The 18,075-nt window shown below is 39.7% G+C and overlaps 1 protein-coding gene across 5 annotated transcripts in view; it reads right to left on the minus strand.

The window, feature by feature from the left end:
• The window catches only part of LPAR1 (lysophosphatidic acid receptor 1), a 69,771-nt gene that overhangs the window by 32,827 nt on the left and 18,869 nt on the right, over positions 1-18,075 (minus strand). For 4 of the 5 annotated variants that reach the window (XM_017816467.1, XM_017816468.1, XM_017816466.1 and 1 more), the window contains 2 exons: positions 13,732-13,900; positions 1,525-2,272 (listed from right to left, as the gene is read on the minus strand). In XM_017816467.1, the coding sequence (XP_017671956.1) occupies positions 1,525-2,272; positions 13,732-13,791 (808 nt within the window). In that variant the 5' untranslated portion in view covers positions 13,792-13,900. The remainder of the gene's footprint in view (positions 1-1,524; positions 2,273-13,731; positions 13,901-18,075) is intronic. The other variant, XM_017816470.1, reaches the window with a different exon arrangement.

An 18,075-nucleotide genomic window follows, 5' to 3' on the forward strand; every position in this document is an offset into this window, starting at 1 on the left:
CTTTTTTTTTTTTTTTTTTTCCCCAAGTCTGAGCCAGTCTGTCACCTCACAGGAAATACTCCACTGCTGTATGAACAGTAATTCCTTCAGGAAGGAAAACAAGGATCTATTTCCCCAAAAGAAGACTGCAAAACCTGAATTTTCCTTATGTTCTTAACCTCATCTTGCCTTCTGCCAGGAGGATCATGGAGGTGGGGAGGGACAGACTTCCAAACCACCAGGAAGTCGAGATTTTACCCATCACTACAGTCTCCCTTGCAAAACTCATAGATATTCTTTCCCTGAAGAGAAAGATACGTAAGAATACATCTTATCAATGCCTGAATAGGTTAGTTAAATGCACAATTCACATTCTGGTTACAAAGCTAATCACTAGATCAAAGTGCAACACGTAAATTCTTACACTAACATGCGCGTTGACACAGTGACTCACACCAAACCTCTGCAACTATTCTGTCATGTTTGTGGTAGAAAGCACAAGTCATGGTGTAAAGCTGTGGGAATCATGATGTCACAGTGAGAAACGGGGCTAAGTTTTGGGGCTTTCTGGACCGAATACTGTTGCATTTATGGACTACTAGGGCAACCTTTTGATGCAACCGGGTACTGGAATCTCAGGAGACCCATGTACTGTGCTGGAAGACCTAATAGGTGGGAACATATGCTGGGACAAGGAGACAACCTGCACCATCCCTGCCACCTTCAGCTCACTGTCATCTGCAGCAACAAAGAACAAACTGCAAAGAACATCACCAGGCAATGATACTCAGTAGTCGGGCTGTGCTCCTGCATAAGCAAACAGAGCCCAAGACAAAACCCAAATAAAGTCATTCACAAAATGACAGGAACCTCCTGGGTCCAAAGTGTGTTACAGTATTTTCCTCACATTTCCCTGTTTTCCAAGCCCTAATGCTTAGGCACCTCCTCAGCAGTGTGCTGGAGAACATCAGTGCTCCATGTTACAGATACTGAGATGCGTCAAACATTATAGACCTAAGTGAACGGTATATGCAGTCCTGCTTAACACACAATCTTTTCATGAATAGCCTGTAGTCCCTCATTGTTCTCCAGATAACAGAGTTTTGCATGAATACACACACCACCTTTTGGGTAGCAAAAAAGAAGACAAGAGGTACTTCAGTGGAAGATTGAGATTTCTTGTACTATTTTAAGTTTTCAGCTATTTGGCATCTTCAAAGGCGAAAGGGCAAACTCTGCATATGATAGGCTGCTGCAATAGGTTTTAAACATGCATTGCTGCAAAACCCCACAACATTACATCTTGGGGTTCTGGATTTTCACCAGTTTCATACTACAGGGCTGAGTGACTAAGTTTCTTCTATCAAATTCCACAAATATGCTTGCTAGTGCCAACACAGTAATGAACTCTGGGCGTTCTTATTGTCTGCGCCTCTTCTAGAGTCTTCTAAATGCTGCTGACCTCCCAGAAGCCAGACATGCATTACTGAAATTACCTGATAAGAAACAGAGAGGAGAGAACAGAGTGGGAAAGTAAGCACTTACCAAGCACAATGACCACAGTCTTCAGGAGGCTCATCATGGTGTCCCGATTTCTGCGGGGTCCAGAACTGTGTCTGGACATTCTCATAGTCCTTTGGCGAACATACCCAAAGATATGAGCATATAGGACCACCATGACCACAAAAGTGACCAGGTTGAAAATAGCCCAGAAGACCAGGTAGGAGTCACTATAGAGCGGTGCCATATTGGAGCAGTGAGTGATATCACAAATACAGTTCCATCCGACACTGGGTATGGCACCCATGACGATGGCCATAGTCCAGATAACAACAATTACGACGACCACTCGCCGGTTGCTCATCCGAGTGTGCAGCTGCATTCGGAAAACTGTAATATGCCGCTCAATAGCAATGGCCAACAAATTGGCTACAGAGGCTGTCAGACTAGTATCAATGAGACCCTGACGGAGAAGCCAGGTGCTTACAGTCAATCTTCTAGTGTTGGGTCCTGTGTTGAACATTAAGTAAAAGTAGGCCAGCCCTGCAAAAAAGTCCGCAGCGGCTAAGTTTGCCATTAAGTAATAAATAGGAAAGTGGAATCGGCGGTTGACATAAATAGCCACCATTACCAAGAGGTTGGCCAGCATTATGAAGATGCAGACGGTAATCCCCAGTCCCATTACAAGCTTGCTGACAGTGTTCCATTCAGTGGCTAGATATTTTCCACTTCGGTTATAAAAGAAGGCAATGGTTTCATTGTAGTAGCACTGTGGTTCGCTCATGGCTGTGGACTAAAAGAAGAGGGGAAAAAAGAGAAACAAAAACAAAAAGAGAATGACATCAGAACTGAAAACATATGACTGCCTCCATGGATGAGACATGCATGAAGAACAGGGAGGGGGACAGGAAGGGAACACGCTTCAGAACAAATTTATTTTTTCAGACCAAATGGCATTCCACAACTCGCAAACAATTGCTCTGAGGAGTCTAGTAACAGCAACCAGATTAGAAGCAACCAGAAATGCTTCCATCTGCTCTGGGAGCCAGCAGGACTTCTGATGTAGCCATAAATTGCATAGAAAACGAGCTTCTGGCCAAGCAGACCAGCTCAAATATTTACTTAAAGGGAAAAGCATGCAATTTGTAAGTAAGAAAAGTTAACTCTGCTACAGGACACCTTGTTTATGTTATCAGTGCATAAAACTGTTGTTTGAGAGTAGTGATGTTAAAAGAAGAGCTTCTCAAAGAGGAGAAAAAGTGGATCACATTTACGAGCAGGTTTTAACTCTTTCGGTTTTCCATCGGGGCATTCCTTCTTGTCCTGTCTTAAGAAGTAGAAAGAACACCCTAAATATTAAGATTGCCAATATGCTCTGAGACTGTGAATTATCAAGGGCTGTGTTTGTCCATACAGCATGAAAGGCTTGTATGAACAATAAAGAAACCTTGACACTGCATTTGTATGAGCATCAGCCCTGTTTCTAAGCAGGGTTTGAAATACAGAATGCTTTTAAATATAACACATCAGAACTGACTTATTCCAATTTGAAGTAGGAGTGAGCCAAGAAATAAGAAAAGCAATATTTGGCTTAACTAGTGTTAAAAGCATCTAACCTTATTTCCTCCATTAAATATTGTTATGGCTATGCCAGGGAACACAGGATTAATTTTTCTTGCAGAGTACTCTGCCAAGAACAGCTATGGGTGCAACAAACAAGCCCCATACCTCACCAGAATGTGGAAGTTTTGCATAAAACTGCTGGCTCAAAAGAAAATGCTTAATGAATTTCCTTTCTCAGTTACAATCAATTACTTGAGGTGTGATTCCCAAAAGGCAAAGCTTAGAAAAAGAAACTCCTCTGAATAACAACCTGGTTCCTTGTTTAGCACACGTATACAATGAGGATATAAAAATAAGAATTTTAAAAAAAAAATCAAGCCAAGAAACTCATGTCAAAAACGTGACTTTCTACACAAGACTCAGAAGACCTGCCTGTGCCGCTTTTATGGATCTGAAACTCAATTGAGTAAACTTGAATTTTTACAAAAGAAGGACCAGTTTTAGCAAAAAAAACAGGTAACAAGCCCAATCAAAGAACAGATGAACAATACTAAAAGATGACAATTTCTTCCCACTAAAACATTCAAACTAAATCATATGTTTTGGACAGTTCCAGTAATTTTGCAGGAAGTGCTACAGCTAAACTAACTCTCACGTTGAAATCAAAAATGTACAGAACTGGGAAACAGAATTAGTAACTGGACTCATGTGAGTCCCAAATGCATGACATTTAAATTTATGATAAAGAAAAAGGTCTTTTTAGAAAGATTTTACTTCCAACCTCAACATTGATCAGAAACATTTGAAGGTCCAGGATAAAAAAAAAGCTAGAGTAAACACTATTTCTCAGCACAGTGAGTATAAAACTTTTACTGTTCCTTTAGGATACATTATATCTTAGGTTTGAAGCCTTTTGGCCTTAATTATTTAAGAATTTTTAAAAGTTCTCATGTAGGATCTTTCTGTTGCATAGAAAAAAAATTATTTACAAGGGATATTTAACAAAAGGAGACCTAGCTACAAGACATCTGGCTTTAATTCTTTGGTTAAAGACCTTGTAGTAATAACAGGTCAAATATAAGAACCCTTGAGGGAGAGAGGAAGTCATATGAATGAATTAGTGGCCCTTATAAAAGCTTGCCAACATCTGCAATAATTATGTGAATACATGGGGTTTTTGCTTTCTGTAGGAATATCTGGATGCAGGATCTAGTGGATTTTTGCAGTCCTGAATAAATTTTCTTCCCCTATATATTTGTTGATCTAATTTTTTCTTTTAGATGCCTGCTGCCCATATATAATGATTCCTGCTCCACTGTTGCTCCTTTGGAAAGAGGCCTGCTACAGCTGGAAGAACACATATTTTTAGTTCAGAAATTTAAAATGTGGTAGGTATCATGTTTTTACTTTTTTTTTTCTTCCTTTTAATTTGTGTCTTTATTTTGCATACAGGCTTAGAGTGTGAATTATTCCTTGATTTTGTAATATCCCCCCTAACATTTGCATATGAAATCTGAAACAAGATAAAAAAAATTTGACTTATTCATAAAATGCCAAGCCAGGGCTGCATGTATGCAACACTCATAAGAGCATGTAAAATGCTACAGAGTCAGACTTGTTAAATTTAAAGACATGAGAGCACTTGAGTAATCTCAGGGAAGTTAGCACGAGGCTTACTTGGTGCTTCTCTCATTTTGAAGACAGAAAAACAAAACACTGTTCACATAAGGGATTTTGGAGAAGCTTTGCTTTTAGGGCATTCTAATCCAAAACCTGAGATCTCCTTTAAAAGTAATCTTTTCACTCCCAAGGGAAAGAAGAGCACAAGAAGAGACAGTTTTCTGGCAAAAGTTCAAAAAGGGGACTTCCAGATGATCAGCTTTCTCGGATGCCAGCATATATCATAACGGAAGGTTTTGACCTCCCAGGTCACAAACATAAAAATCCCAAGGCATCACATTTAGCCATGATGCTGACTGGAAAGGCTCCAACAAGAGGCAAATGCAATGTATCTCTCAGTACTGAAAGTGTTAACATACCAAAAAGACATATGCAAGCAGGCAGCTCCATCCCCTCTCCTGCCCCTGCAGGAAAAGGGGCAGGAAAGTTTATATTTTAATTTCCTGAAGTTTCACTCAGTGTGTTTCATTGCCTGGGTAAGCCAGATGTGTGGTGCCCCGAGATTTACCTCATCCATTCAGTGTATCTCAACAGAAGTTTAAAACAAACTAAGCTGCAAATTGCCCATGTTAACTAAAGCCTCTAGAACACAACTGTGTAGAAAAAGAAAACATCTGAGTTATAAACCAACAAGACATATAAAGTAAGATGGAGTAAAAGTAGGCTAAAATCAAGATCCCCTCTCACCATATGCAGCTGACTCAGGAACCAGTTGTCCCAAAATACAGAACAAGAAAATTCCAAGAGTACATGGAGTTAAATCTCTCAGTATCATGAGAGGTAGTTATAACCTCAACACAGTACATACAGACCAGGAAAATTGGCACCAGGACTTAATAAGCAAAACTCACTCTTGTTCTACAGTCAACAAGTCGCCATCCAATGGCTAGAACCTCACCTTAGCCTTTTCAGCCATTATTTACTATACTTGTCTGGTTTTCTCCTTACCTCCGGTTATATGGGATAACACCACTGGGGTAGCAGTGGGGAGACTGGGAAGAACAGCCATTGTAAGCAACTTTCCCATGTTTTGTGTTTGATTCATCTTACTGCTGCTCCACCTCTCCATCATAGCCTAAAGAACAGAGCGAGGATTTGAATCCACAGCATGGAGCAGCTTGACAGTGGGATGACCTTGGGTGACTAGCCAGTTACTCCCTGCCCCTCCTGGGGAAGAGACCAGACTGGAGAAGGCACTGGCTGCCTGGAGCAGGAAGGTGAGAGGAGACCTCTGGATCCTGCCAGCTCAGTTGTGAGTGACAGCCCATTGGGTGAGGGCTGTGTATGGAGAGATACTTAGGGTGGAAAACAACCGCCAAAAAGTTTACAACCACTACTGATTGATACTGCCTAAATGAAGCATTAGTTAGCACAGGGTGCCTAAGGGGCAAATGATCAGTTTAAAACCTCTCTGCAATCTGAGAGTTTGGAGAGTTCCTCAGTCCCAACGGGGAAGGAAAAAAAAAAAAAAGAAAAGAAGGGCCCCTATCTCCCCACCCTCTGTATGCCTGGGTGCAGTTATTTCTTGCAGAAAGAAACAGACCTGAACGTTCTTTGAATACTAAGGTCTGACTTTTACAGAGGTTCTCAAACTTGTAAGCCACAAAAATGAATCCATATTCAGGAAAACTCTTAAAAATATCTTAACCCTAAGCTCTCCAAACACAGCCTGCTCCTCTCTTTTTTTTTTTTTTCCTTTACTGAATTAACCTCGATATGCTACTATTTTCTTACCCAGAACACAGAGGAGATGAAAAACAATTTATTTGGCTAATATGGGAATGGCAAACTAAGACTAGAGATAACTGTCTTACACCTTTACATTTAGTGCAGCGGCGAATGGAAAATCAGTAGCACTGCTTTCAGCTTCGGTAAATACTCTTAAGCTTACCAACATACCAGAAGGGCTAGAGCTGAAAAACTTCAGGAAACTGCCAGTTTCAAAATCCCCAAAGAAGGGTATAAATTAATATCTTTAAAATAAGGATAAGCAAGTAAGTATAGGAATAATTGAACCAATATGTAAATACTTTCTCAACCCACAACTGCTAAACATGGCCTTTATGAAAGTAAAGTTGTAACAGATGAGGAAAAAAATCCAATTTGCAAAAAAATTTCTCTACTACCTAATGAAAAGCATAAACTATTTTTCAAACTGCAGAACACAAAAGAAGCAAAAGCTTTAAAATAAAGAGAAAAGCAGTATTTCCTTTAAAGATAAAAGTAGAAGTTAAAAAACCTTATGTACAGATACATTTTCATCTGCACAATGAAAGCATAAAACTCTACCACCAAAAACCAAGAGCTCCTCCTCTTCAAAATTGCATCTTCCAAAGTAATTCACTCAATGGACTTTAAGAAAAACCTGTATGATAAGATATGGTGGTTTGGTCCCAGCAGGTTACTTCATTTCACTAGGCTCATTTTGCCCTTCACATAGCTGAAAAGACAGGAGGAAATTAATCTCTCTGTAAGGGGATCTCTTTAACTCTGTTACAACATGATAAAGCATGAAGTTACTTAAGGATCGTGTGGCAACAGCTAGCATCTCCAGTAATTTTTAGGATGCTTTTATAGCAGGCTTTATTACTTCAGAGTCTTAGAGCTGACAAAGATACCAACTACTAGAAAATGAACTGAGAATTTCTCTGTATCCTACAGTTTATACGTGGAAAGGGCAGCTCAGCATATGTAGGCACTCAGTGTAGCAAAGAGACCCAGGCAGCAGCAACACTGGGAAAAGAGGCAATTTTATTGTTTAACTGACAAGTGACACAGATCGTGTTGGAAACTACAACCTCCACAGACTGGCTATAAAACCAGGGAAGTTGTTGACCTTCCATAGAGCTTATTCACTGCTGACTACTACAAAAGCAAGTTCAAAAAAGCTGCCGTCAGTTAAAAAAGGAATGTGTGAGTTCAGGAAGTCCAGCTAACTCTGAAAACGCCTTTCTTTTGGAAGATGACAGAGTCTTTAACTATCAGGTCTGAAATCAGCCCTACATCTTTTGAGGGCAGACAAATTAGAAGCCATGAAACTCCCTATTCAAACACAAGAGCATTAATGAAGAGCAGTAATGGTCAGAAGCACAGTGGGCCGAGAAGGCCCGAGATTGCAAGCTCTGTGGTTTCAACTTCTCCGTTTTCTACTGCTGCAGAAAGTAAGCGCGCATGCACCTGCAAGTGTGTGCACACTTGCACCCACACCTGCACATGAAGTTTCTTTCATTGCAGAATTCTGCAAGCAAAAGGAGATTTATGATATTGAAAGCTAGAAGAACTGAAAAAAAAAAAAATAACAAAAAGACAGTAAACTCACCTGTTCGCAACTTACCCAGTACTTCAGACACTATTTTGTTGTTGCTTCTTTTACAAAGATTTCAGATGAGCTCTGTCCCTCACAAGTACTACCTATATCTTATGAATATTTTCTAGTTGAGGTGGAAATGAAGGCTGTTTGAATTAGGGCACAGTTCTACATCATCACATCCTCCCCCTATATCGCTATGATGCCTTATATACTTCAATTAATAAGGATTTGTTTTTTCTCTGCCCTTCGGCTCTGCCTTCCAAGCTTCTCTCAAGGGAGATCACCACTGTAATGTGGAGGTATTGCAAAAATAAACTAATTGTCTTTGCCACATGGAGAGCATATTGACCCCAGATTGGCTACTTATACCCAAGTGTCCCCACAGAATACAGAAAGGGTTTCTGCAAAGCTCTTCAAGATTTGTTTACTTCTAGGGGAGCTTACATGACAAGGTGAGCTTCACAAACACTAGCCAAACACGGGTACAAGCTCAACCACCTGTGGCTTTGTGGGAGACAAGGAAGACAACTATATTCCCTCATCTCATTTAGTGACTTAAATATTCCACCTCTTATGTCTTCAAAAAAAGTCTTTGTCATGATGCTGACAGGGCTTCTCCACTATCTTGTCCAATTCACTCCCCAGTTGCCTATCTGCCTTACCCTCAACCTGAACATCAGAAACAGATATCCAACCAGCTGTGAGTCCCTGAAAGCTGCTGTGAGGATGAGTGCAGTGCAGGACAGACCTTTGTCAAAGACCCCAACCCTGGTAAGATTTTTCTGCACCAGAGAGGTGCAGAACACAGTCTCCTATCTGTGCACTTCAGAAACCAGAGTGGAAGTAACGAGAGGGGGAAAAAATAATATAATAATGGCCAGTCTTCGCGAGCGAAGATTTGGGAAAGGTCATTGACCCTTCGAGCCTGCGCAGTGGATTTTTTAGGTGAGACACAGCGTGCGCTGAACTGAGCCCACCCTTTAATCCTGAGGTTCATCTGCCGGGGCCGAGTGAAACTCGGACAGTGGCAGTGAGGGTCTCAGAACGTAGGTTTGTTTAGAGTGACCTTCTCTTAGATGGATTGCCTCACAGGGCTGACGAGCTCCATCTGCCCGGGGGGCCGGGAATCGAACCCGGGTCGCAGCAGTGAGAGTCCTGCACCCTAACCACTAGACCACCAGGGGCCCCAACCTAAGACATCCCAAGTGAGCTTCCATGCATAATGCTTTACAATATGCATCCTTCAGGTCAAGACAGGTGCTCAGTAAGCCTAGCTGGAAATTAATTATTGACTACAGCAGCTGAAAGACTGCCATTTTATGCTGAAAAAATGCTGTAGGCTATTGGGGTTGCTTCCGTCTCCAGGGCACACCTTCCATCACTCCTCACCAAGCAAACCAGCAAAGTGAGCACTTGGGAGAGTTTAGCCTAGAAGCAAAATGCTTATGTTAATCAACATAGCAAATTTCATTTTGGGGCTGGAAATTGAGATATAAAAATGAAAACAAGAAGACTGTCCTGTGTTTACCATAGCAAAAGAATTTTTTTATGAAACACACATCAGACAATGTGGGTTTCTTTGCTTTTATGTACTGAAATATTTGTGAAATACATGAACAAAATGTAGAAAAATCTTTCTCTCTCTGAGCTTTAGCAACAATGGTGTTTCTGTAAGTAACTCGTTCATACAGTACTGAGCAGCTGCCTATGAGGCAGTATTGGTCAGCTTAAACAAAACTGAGATGTGTTTTGAACCCCCAGTAATCTCACCTAGTATAAGAATCAAAAAAACCCACAAAACATACTAGTATTTTAGTTTCCCCTGTGATGTCTGTAACTAGGTGGATATACTTCTATTCTGATATATACTTTTAATCTAATTCTAAACTTCTGTCTCGTATTGGCCTCATAAGCCACCAGCGTGCCTGTAACAAATGTGGATAGAGCCTTCCCAAATCTTCGTTCGCGAAGCCTGGCCATGATGATGAATTCTAAACTGTTTCTACCAGCCTCACCATTTCCTTTTGCTCTCCCATTTCCTTTATTCATCACCACCATAGATCTGTTTTGGTAAAGAGGCTTATTTGTTTACTCAGCTCAAAGAGCAGAAAGAAATCTACACATTTGTTGACTGCAGAAATTTGGGCATCAGATCCAAAACATAAATCTTACTGGAACTTTGTTGGAGAAAATAACACAGCACAACAGCTGTGCCATCCCACAGCAGTCTATTCCCAAGCATACTATAAAAAGAATGACCGTTCTGTGGCAATGATAGTTTAAATCTCTTCCACTCCAATTCAAACAAAAAGAGGAGAAAATAGAAAGTATTCAATGGTACAGAGCGGGAGAAGTGTTTTCTGGCTCTGGCCATGAAAGGCCACTATAATGGAAAGTGCTCTGGATTTCTCTTTGGAACAGCTGCAAGGTATTTATTTAAATGTACTCATTTACTTCTAGTATTTGGCTGATAGGATCCACTGCTGGCAAAAGCAAAGAAAGAATGATGAATTTTTGTTATTTTCTTGTTTTAAGCATTTCTGAAGCACTGTTGGAAGTCCCTGATTCATTAAGCAACTGGAGCTCAAATCATTTCTTCTTCAAAGCTTTTACTGTGCCATGCACAAAGAGAGAAGATGCTAATCACTTCACAGAGTACTTTCATCAGTTTAGATCACCACTTGTGATGTTTCTTTTTTGCAAACAGCAAAGCCCACTGGGATGCTAAATGCTTCTTAAAGAATGATTTAACTTTCTGATTACTGCATTATCAGACTAGTCAGGTTTCTATGAGATCATTTTGCTTATACATAGCTGAGGTATGAAGTCATAACATGTACCACAAAATATCTTCAACTTAAAAATCAAAAAGCTCTGTTAACATTTTATTCCTCTCTCTTTAAGAACAAAATGGCTTATCTAATCAGAAATCTGTATAAATCACATATTGTGACTTATTGTGATTTATTTGAGATCATTTATTGTCCTGCAATAAAACACTGTTGCCAAAAACTCAAAGCATATTTGAAAATTTTTTTGTTTCATTGACTTCTTTGACATATGGGGAACGCTGTCCCACACGTATCTTCTATTTCAGATCTCAGCTATGGACAGATAAACTACCCTGGAACTTTACTTATCCTTCATCTTTACACATGAACAAGATGCCTGTGCTCTTAGTCATCACTTGTGTCTGGTAACAAGATGTTGGGGGGCGGGGAAAGAAGATGAGAGCTTTGGATAGGTCACTGCATTGGGAGTGGATGAAGAGACATGACTGTAGCAAACACATTGCTTCAATACAGGGTTGTGGAGAGCATCAGAAGCAGTTCCTATATAAGAATATTTTAAGACAGTAATAACAATTTCACATCTGGTATTGAGAAGTGACCTTCAAAAACTTTTTCAAAATGTGAATCTTTTGACACCTGACTCAGAAGACAAATCTTGGGAAAAGAACCATTTGCAACTACATTATAGCAGGAACTTCCCTTATCGTGGTGCCACCACGAGCATCTGCAGGATTGAAGCTCAAGCAAAAACCTGTCAGGGTGGGCTCTGGGTTGCAAAACCTCCTGCTGAGGTCTCTGGAAGTCTCTCCCATGGTAAATAAGCATCTGTTCTTGTTTGCTCAGTGCAGTAAAATGACTGATGATAGGCAGAGAAGTATTTATTAGTGCAATGTATACACACATGCACATGTACATATATGGGTATACAAAATAGATAATATTTACTTCTGAGTCTAAACTGACTAAATATGAAAAAAGCCAACTATGCTGGCAAAACTAAAGGAAAGTTTAAAGACAAAAGAATAAAAAAAAAGATTAAAAATAAAGATGGTTTAAAGTAAAGTAGCAAAACACTTCTTTTTGTAACTAAGATGCCATCTAGCTCATGCAAAAAGCATGCAAGGTTACTTCCAAGTTTTAAAAAAAAAAAAAAGTCCTTCCTTAAAACGTTAGTCTCTAAATGTCTTCTGCAGCACACTGTGGCATCTGCTCAGTTTTAAAAGGCAAAATAATGTCCTCTGGGGAAAAAAAAAGTATTTTAATCAATGCTGTTTTCTAAACTATATCCAAAAATTCATTTGTATGTCAACACAAATATGAAAGGCAAACCTGTAGTACTATTATGAAAAACACTTTACTTCAATACTTCCATCCAGTGATTATCTCTTTATATATATCTCACTATGTCCTTGTCTGTTAAAAAGGTCTTCCTTATCCTCAGAAATATACACATGGTTCCCAGCTGATTCTTTGGAGATTTGACCCTTTTACATATGGTTGAAGACTTATATCAACCATCAGATCCACAATGATTTACTGATATCTGTGGGAATTCATGCAAACATGTAACTCTTCAATTAGAGATATCAATTTTGAGCCTATTTTTACAACATAAGGTTGAGAGAATGATATTTTTTTCTGCCATAATTTCCCACACTGAGATACGAGTCTTTCCTTTGCTTCCTCTTGTAATTCTTTTTTGGCTCCCAAGACAAATCTCATTGAAACACAGTCTCTAAAATTCAAGCATGGACAGAGAGCTGTCTCGGTTACTAACTAATGATCAGAAACATCTATTTATTTCTAGTCTTTGGCCTAGTGACAAAAGTCCAGGCAGAATTTATTTGGCCAAAACTTCCCTGCAGACCCAGGACATGTGCATTTATTCAACACAACAGAAGGGTGACTGTGCTGATCATCATGACTTTTACAAGTGATAGCTTTTCTTCCACTCGTTGTCACACCATAACTGATCTTATTTTCCCTTTGAGAAGGCATTTGTCCTGAACAACAATCCTTAGATACACAAATTTCTCATACATAAAGAAGGCTCTGAAGAGACGACCAATGGAGACAGGGGTGCAAGTGTCTTGCAGACCATGTGCAGAGATGGTCAGGGAGAGCTTTTCCCCAGAAATGGAGAAGAGTCTGGCAGCAGTTAGGCAGCCTGGAACAGAAGCATTCAGCATCCACCTCCTACCAGGTATTCTGTTAATCAGTTGTGGGGCCCTTTTCAGAAAAATACACATCCTAAGAAGTTTTAAACTGTAACAGGCACTTGGGTCTCTATGAAGTCAAGAGGACTTTGAAAATACTTTTCTGAGATGAAATCTTCACTGTTATGAAAATCTCCTTTTCAGTTTGTAGTTTTTACTTCATCAGAATACACAAGTACTTGGTGTTCAGTACACAGAGCTAAAGAAATCTTTTAGGTATTTATAAATATGATGTCTGAAAGACACACTTGGATTCGTGAAAGCAAGATTAGTGTGTTAGTAATTCTAAGTGTATTATCAATTTTATTGCTTCTTTTAGCTTAAAACCTTTCTGGTAAGAACACTAAACCTGAATTTTCCTTTGGTATTATTCCAATTTATCCATATTATAGCCCTCTACTTTGTATTTATTAGGCACAGTAAAAAAAAAAAATCAAACTATAGCAGAGTGATCATCTCCATGGAGGCAATAAAGACCATATTTTGTCATATGTTTTCTTCTACAAATAGCAGTATAACACAGCAATGTCATGTGTCAAAGTATAACAACATCCTTAGTAAATGACCTGTGTCTTTAACACAATATTCCAGGAAAAATTCCCATGACACTCAGAAATGAGAGAGAGAAAAAGCTAGGATTCAATGAGGTTCAATCAGTTCACCTGCCAAAGTTCCATTGTGGTCTACTCACCTCGATCACCTCAGGCTGGGACATCATGGAGGACGGCACCAAATCGGTGGGGGTATCCATGGTAGCTTAAAATGTCCCTGCTGTGCTTGCACTGTTCCTCTGCACCCGCAAACTCCTGGTAGGAACAAAGAAGCCCTTCCTCAGACTCTAGTCATGCTGATATTTGCTCCTAATAGGAAGGAAAAAAAATTGTTGAGAGTAACAAGAGAACTGGGTGCGCAGTCAACAACCAAGCTCCTTGGCTGCTGCAATACCAGTGTGTGAGTTTGTACAGCCCCACTTGCTTACATGACCATTCACAACAGACTTGGCAGAAGTTTCAAAGAGCACATCAGAATTTGGTCCAGAACAACAACAACAACAACAAAAACCACTTGACCACATAAACTAGAATTCACACAAAGTGAGTTCAGCAGGAAGGCTAATGTATAGACCATGACCAGATTTGAAAGGAAATAGGGTCACCTACAGAGACATTGGAACTGTGTTAAATTTTTTCTACCAACAAAAGAAAAAAGAACCCTCCCCCCCAAAAAAAGAATACTTATAGAAACACCTATTAGAATTTAGGATACATTTATTCCCTCAACAACTATTGCTCTACAGTTCAGTGATCACATGAACTTTTCTTCTTTATTAAGAAAAACAACTTAAAACATTATGCTGTCCTTTTTTCTAGGTAGTCACAGATTTGCAGTACATGAATATATTGAATTGCCATGCAAAGTTTGATCAGCTGATCCAACGGAATGAAGGCATTTTCATAGGTATCATGTTTATAAAGGTCCATCCAGCTTCTGCATATATATTCTATTATTTTCTTTTTCTATTCTTTCGTGCAAAGAAAACCAACAAAAAACTCCAAACAAATAAGGTGTGGGGGTGGGTAGGAAACACTCTAAATCCCATTTAAAAATTCTGGACTAAAAAACTGCAGTAGTTTTTTTCCCCCCTAATCAGGCTAGACATATACAACACAAGTTGCTAATTAGTCACCACAGAAAGGATTTAGGAGAGAGACCTATTGCTCTCCATATTTACCACTTCCTATTCTGTAAGTCATAGCAGAAATCTACTCATGCTAACTGTAATCAGGATCCAACAAACATTCCAGAAATTACTCCAAACTTAACTGCTATTTTTCAAACTGAGGCCACGGTGTAATTATACAGATAATCCCAGTAACTTCCTGGCAATCAGTCCATTTTTTCAAAGGCAACACTTACCAAGCCAAGAAAGTACAGATAAGTGCTGTAGAAAAGTTACGCTCTGCATGCTTTTCTGATTCAGTTATGCCTTTTTTTTTTTTTGATCTTGTTCATTTAAACTCAGCCTTTGCATGCCACTGTGGAAATTATTCCTAGTTCTTAAAAAGCATCATCTTGAAATGCCTGCTTCACATTTCAACACATCCCCACATGCTTTACGTCACATGTAGCTGTCTCATCTTCCAAGCTCTAGGATCACTTTTTCCATCTTTATATAGCTTTCCAGTGACCCCTGTTCTTTCCTACTTAGTTCTGGCTAGTAACCTTTCATTCTTTCCACTCCTTGCCCCAAATTCCTACTACTTATACTCACGGAGAGGACAGAAAACGGAGACTTAGCCTCTCTCCAAGATAGCCTTCACAATGTCAAAGAAACAACAGAACATCCAGGTTTCCTATTTCCTTATAAAAATGAGAGTTTTGCCAATTTTCTAGTTTTCCTCTATACCTGACAAATGAAGGGCACAGGCAGCATCAACTCTAAATTCTGACTTAGGGAAGCTTTTGCTACTTGACAAAGAAAAGAGTGATTTTCAGTAAAACTCCATCAACAGCCTCAAAATCCTCAAGCAGTACATCTCATCAATGTCTTGTAAGCTGTTGCAATTGTAACTTAAATAAGATCTCAAAAGACCTCGGTTTCTTTTCTTCTCAAAACATGCATAAGAGCAGCAGTTTCACTGCACCGACTTTACAACAGGTCATTGTTAGTTTCTTTTAAAATATTTTCTCTCTTCTTAATCCTGAAATGCTGCCACTTTTCCATAGTGAAGGTAGAGAAGAATTTACAGTTCATGGAGACTTTAAAGAATACTATCTAAACCAAAACCAGAGGTAGGTTTAGAATCCTGTTTGCCACACAAAAAGGAGAGAAAATGAACAATTTTACTATGAAGCATCATAAAGCAGAAGGAAAAAACTAATAACCCCCCTCCCTGAAGTCTGTCCAGCCTTTAGCTAGTTCTCTGTACTCCAGGTAGAACACAAATGTCAGAAAAAGCTTAACCCACAAAATTCAATGAGCATTTAATACATAATGAGAGATGAGGGAAGAAATATGCCTGCAGTCATTTTTCATCAGTTCTCCAAGAAATAGAAAACAAACATTAGTAAAAAATTCCTAAGCCCATGGCCATTTCATGTGTCCCCTTCTACACCTATCTGTATTTTCATTACTTGTATTTCACTGATCCCTCAATTTGGCTAGGAAAAGGACAGTTCTTGCTTCTCTACCTCCCAAGCATGATGTTCACAATGATAAAGACTTTCTGCCAATGGTTAGGCTTATAAAAGCTCATCCCAGCTGAAAACAGGTTGTACTGTACAAAAGGACTGTCCCCCCACTCCCAACCTGCCGCCTCCTCTTCAGCAATAATAAAGTACAGAGGGAACTATGCTTTCACAGCAGTGCTAAAACAAGCACAAGAAAACAAAGGTGGCTCTTAACTTAATACCCGTGTGAGTTCAGGGTGCAGGCCTGTGTTTTCAAGATCTGCAAATAAAGGGAACAGGATCCTCAAATGAACTTCGCTAAAAGACATTACGACACAAAATGAAATGTCTTTTTAAACAGAAAGTCTGAAACACAAAAGCTCAAGACTTGCTTCTTACTAATGAGATTTTGATTGCTTGCTGCACTACAAAGCGTTGAAAAAAAATACACAAATTTGGAAGCAGATTCACACATATCATTCCTAACCACCGGAGCTACAGGTGGTGTAGGCAAATACTCTATGTGGTACCTTCTCTTGATAGGCACTGAATACATCCAGAGAACTGCAAACCAGGGAAACATGTTAGGTCAGTATCTAAAATTTGTAAAATGAAAATTATAAATTTTCTTGTCCTCTGTGAAGCAACACATCCTGACTATAAAACATACTGTTCTCTGAAATTCCATGATTAAGCATCATGCCTTGTCGATCAGCTGTCTGATACCACAGAAAAGAGGAACCATGCAGTTTTGTCATTACTTGGAGTACTTAGGAGAAATTTTTGTGTATCACAAAAACATCATCTTGAAGGAACTGCTTTCGGAAAATCCATTACAAATCCAGTGACAAAAATTGTTACCCTTATTCCTCCCTGGTTTTTTGCACAGTACACTGTGATCTACAAGTTTACTGATACAGCAATGCCAACAACTTCTGTATCACTGAGTATCTCATCTGGGTCCACAAATATGCAGTGCCTCTGCTACATTAAGGTTCTGGTAGTGAAAGGCAATTGAGTTTTCACAAGCTCTGGCTGTCTCCTGGGTCAGACAGTACCAGGTGTCCTGCACTGTTGCCTTCTTCCAGTTTTGCTTTCCTGTACAGCTACCAGAGTACCTTTTGGTACCACTTTGGCTTGACTTCACAGACTTCAAGTTTCTGGATTACATATCTCTGGTGGTGATACTGTATGACCTTAAGCTATTAAATGTGTTTTAGCTGAGTAAAGCTTAAGAACTACAGAGCTATAGCTTCTCGCCCACTTGGAAGCTCTTCATAAGAATGAATAAATTCACTGGGAAAATGGATTTGCGAGGTTTTACTGAGGGGTTGTGGAAGTCTGGAAGGGGAGTGCCAAAAACAAGCGACAAGCTCAGTGTTTCCTGTGCTGGCTGTATCATCACACCCCCCTGAAAACAGCTACTGCCAGTAAAGCCAGACATTTCTTGAGTCTAAAACTTCACTGTCTAAAAAAGCAGAGTGGAAATTGCTAACATATGAAATGGTTCAGACACAACAATAGGAAATCTCTACCTTACAAATATTGAAATAAAACCAAACCAAAACCAAAAACAAAACGCAGAGTAAAACATACTTGAGGTCTCTGCCCTTTCACACTATAATGGCCAGTCTTCGCGAGCGAAGATTTGGGAAAGGTCATTAACCCTTCGAGCCTGCGCAGTGGATTTTTTAGGTGAGACACAGCGTGCGCTGAACTGAGCCCACCCTTTAATCCTGAGGTTCATCTGCCGGGGCCGAGTAAACTCGGACAGTGGCAGTGAGGGTCTCAGAACGTAGGTTTGTTTAGAGTGACCTTCTCTTAGATGGATTGCCTCACAGGGCTGACGAGCTCCATCTGCCCG

This window comes from Lepidothrix coronata, unplaced genomic scaffold (assembly GCF_001604755.1).
Source record: "Lepidothrix coronata isolate B3197 unplaced genomic scaffold, Lepidothrix_coronata-1.0 Scaffold55, whole genome shotgun sequence".
In the NCBI taxonomy this organism is placed as follows: Eukaryota; Metazoa; Chordata; class Aves; order Passeriformes; family Pipridae; genus Lepidothrix; species Lepidothrix coronata.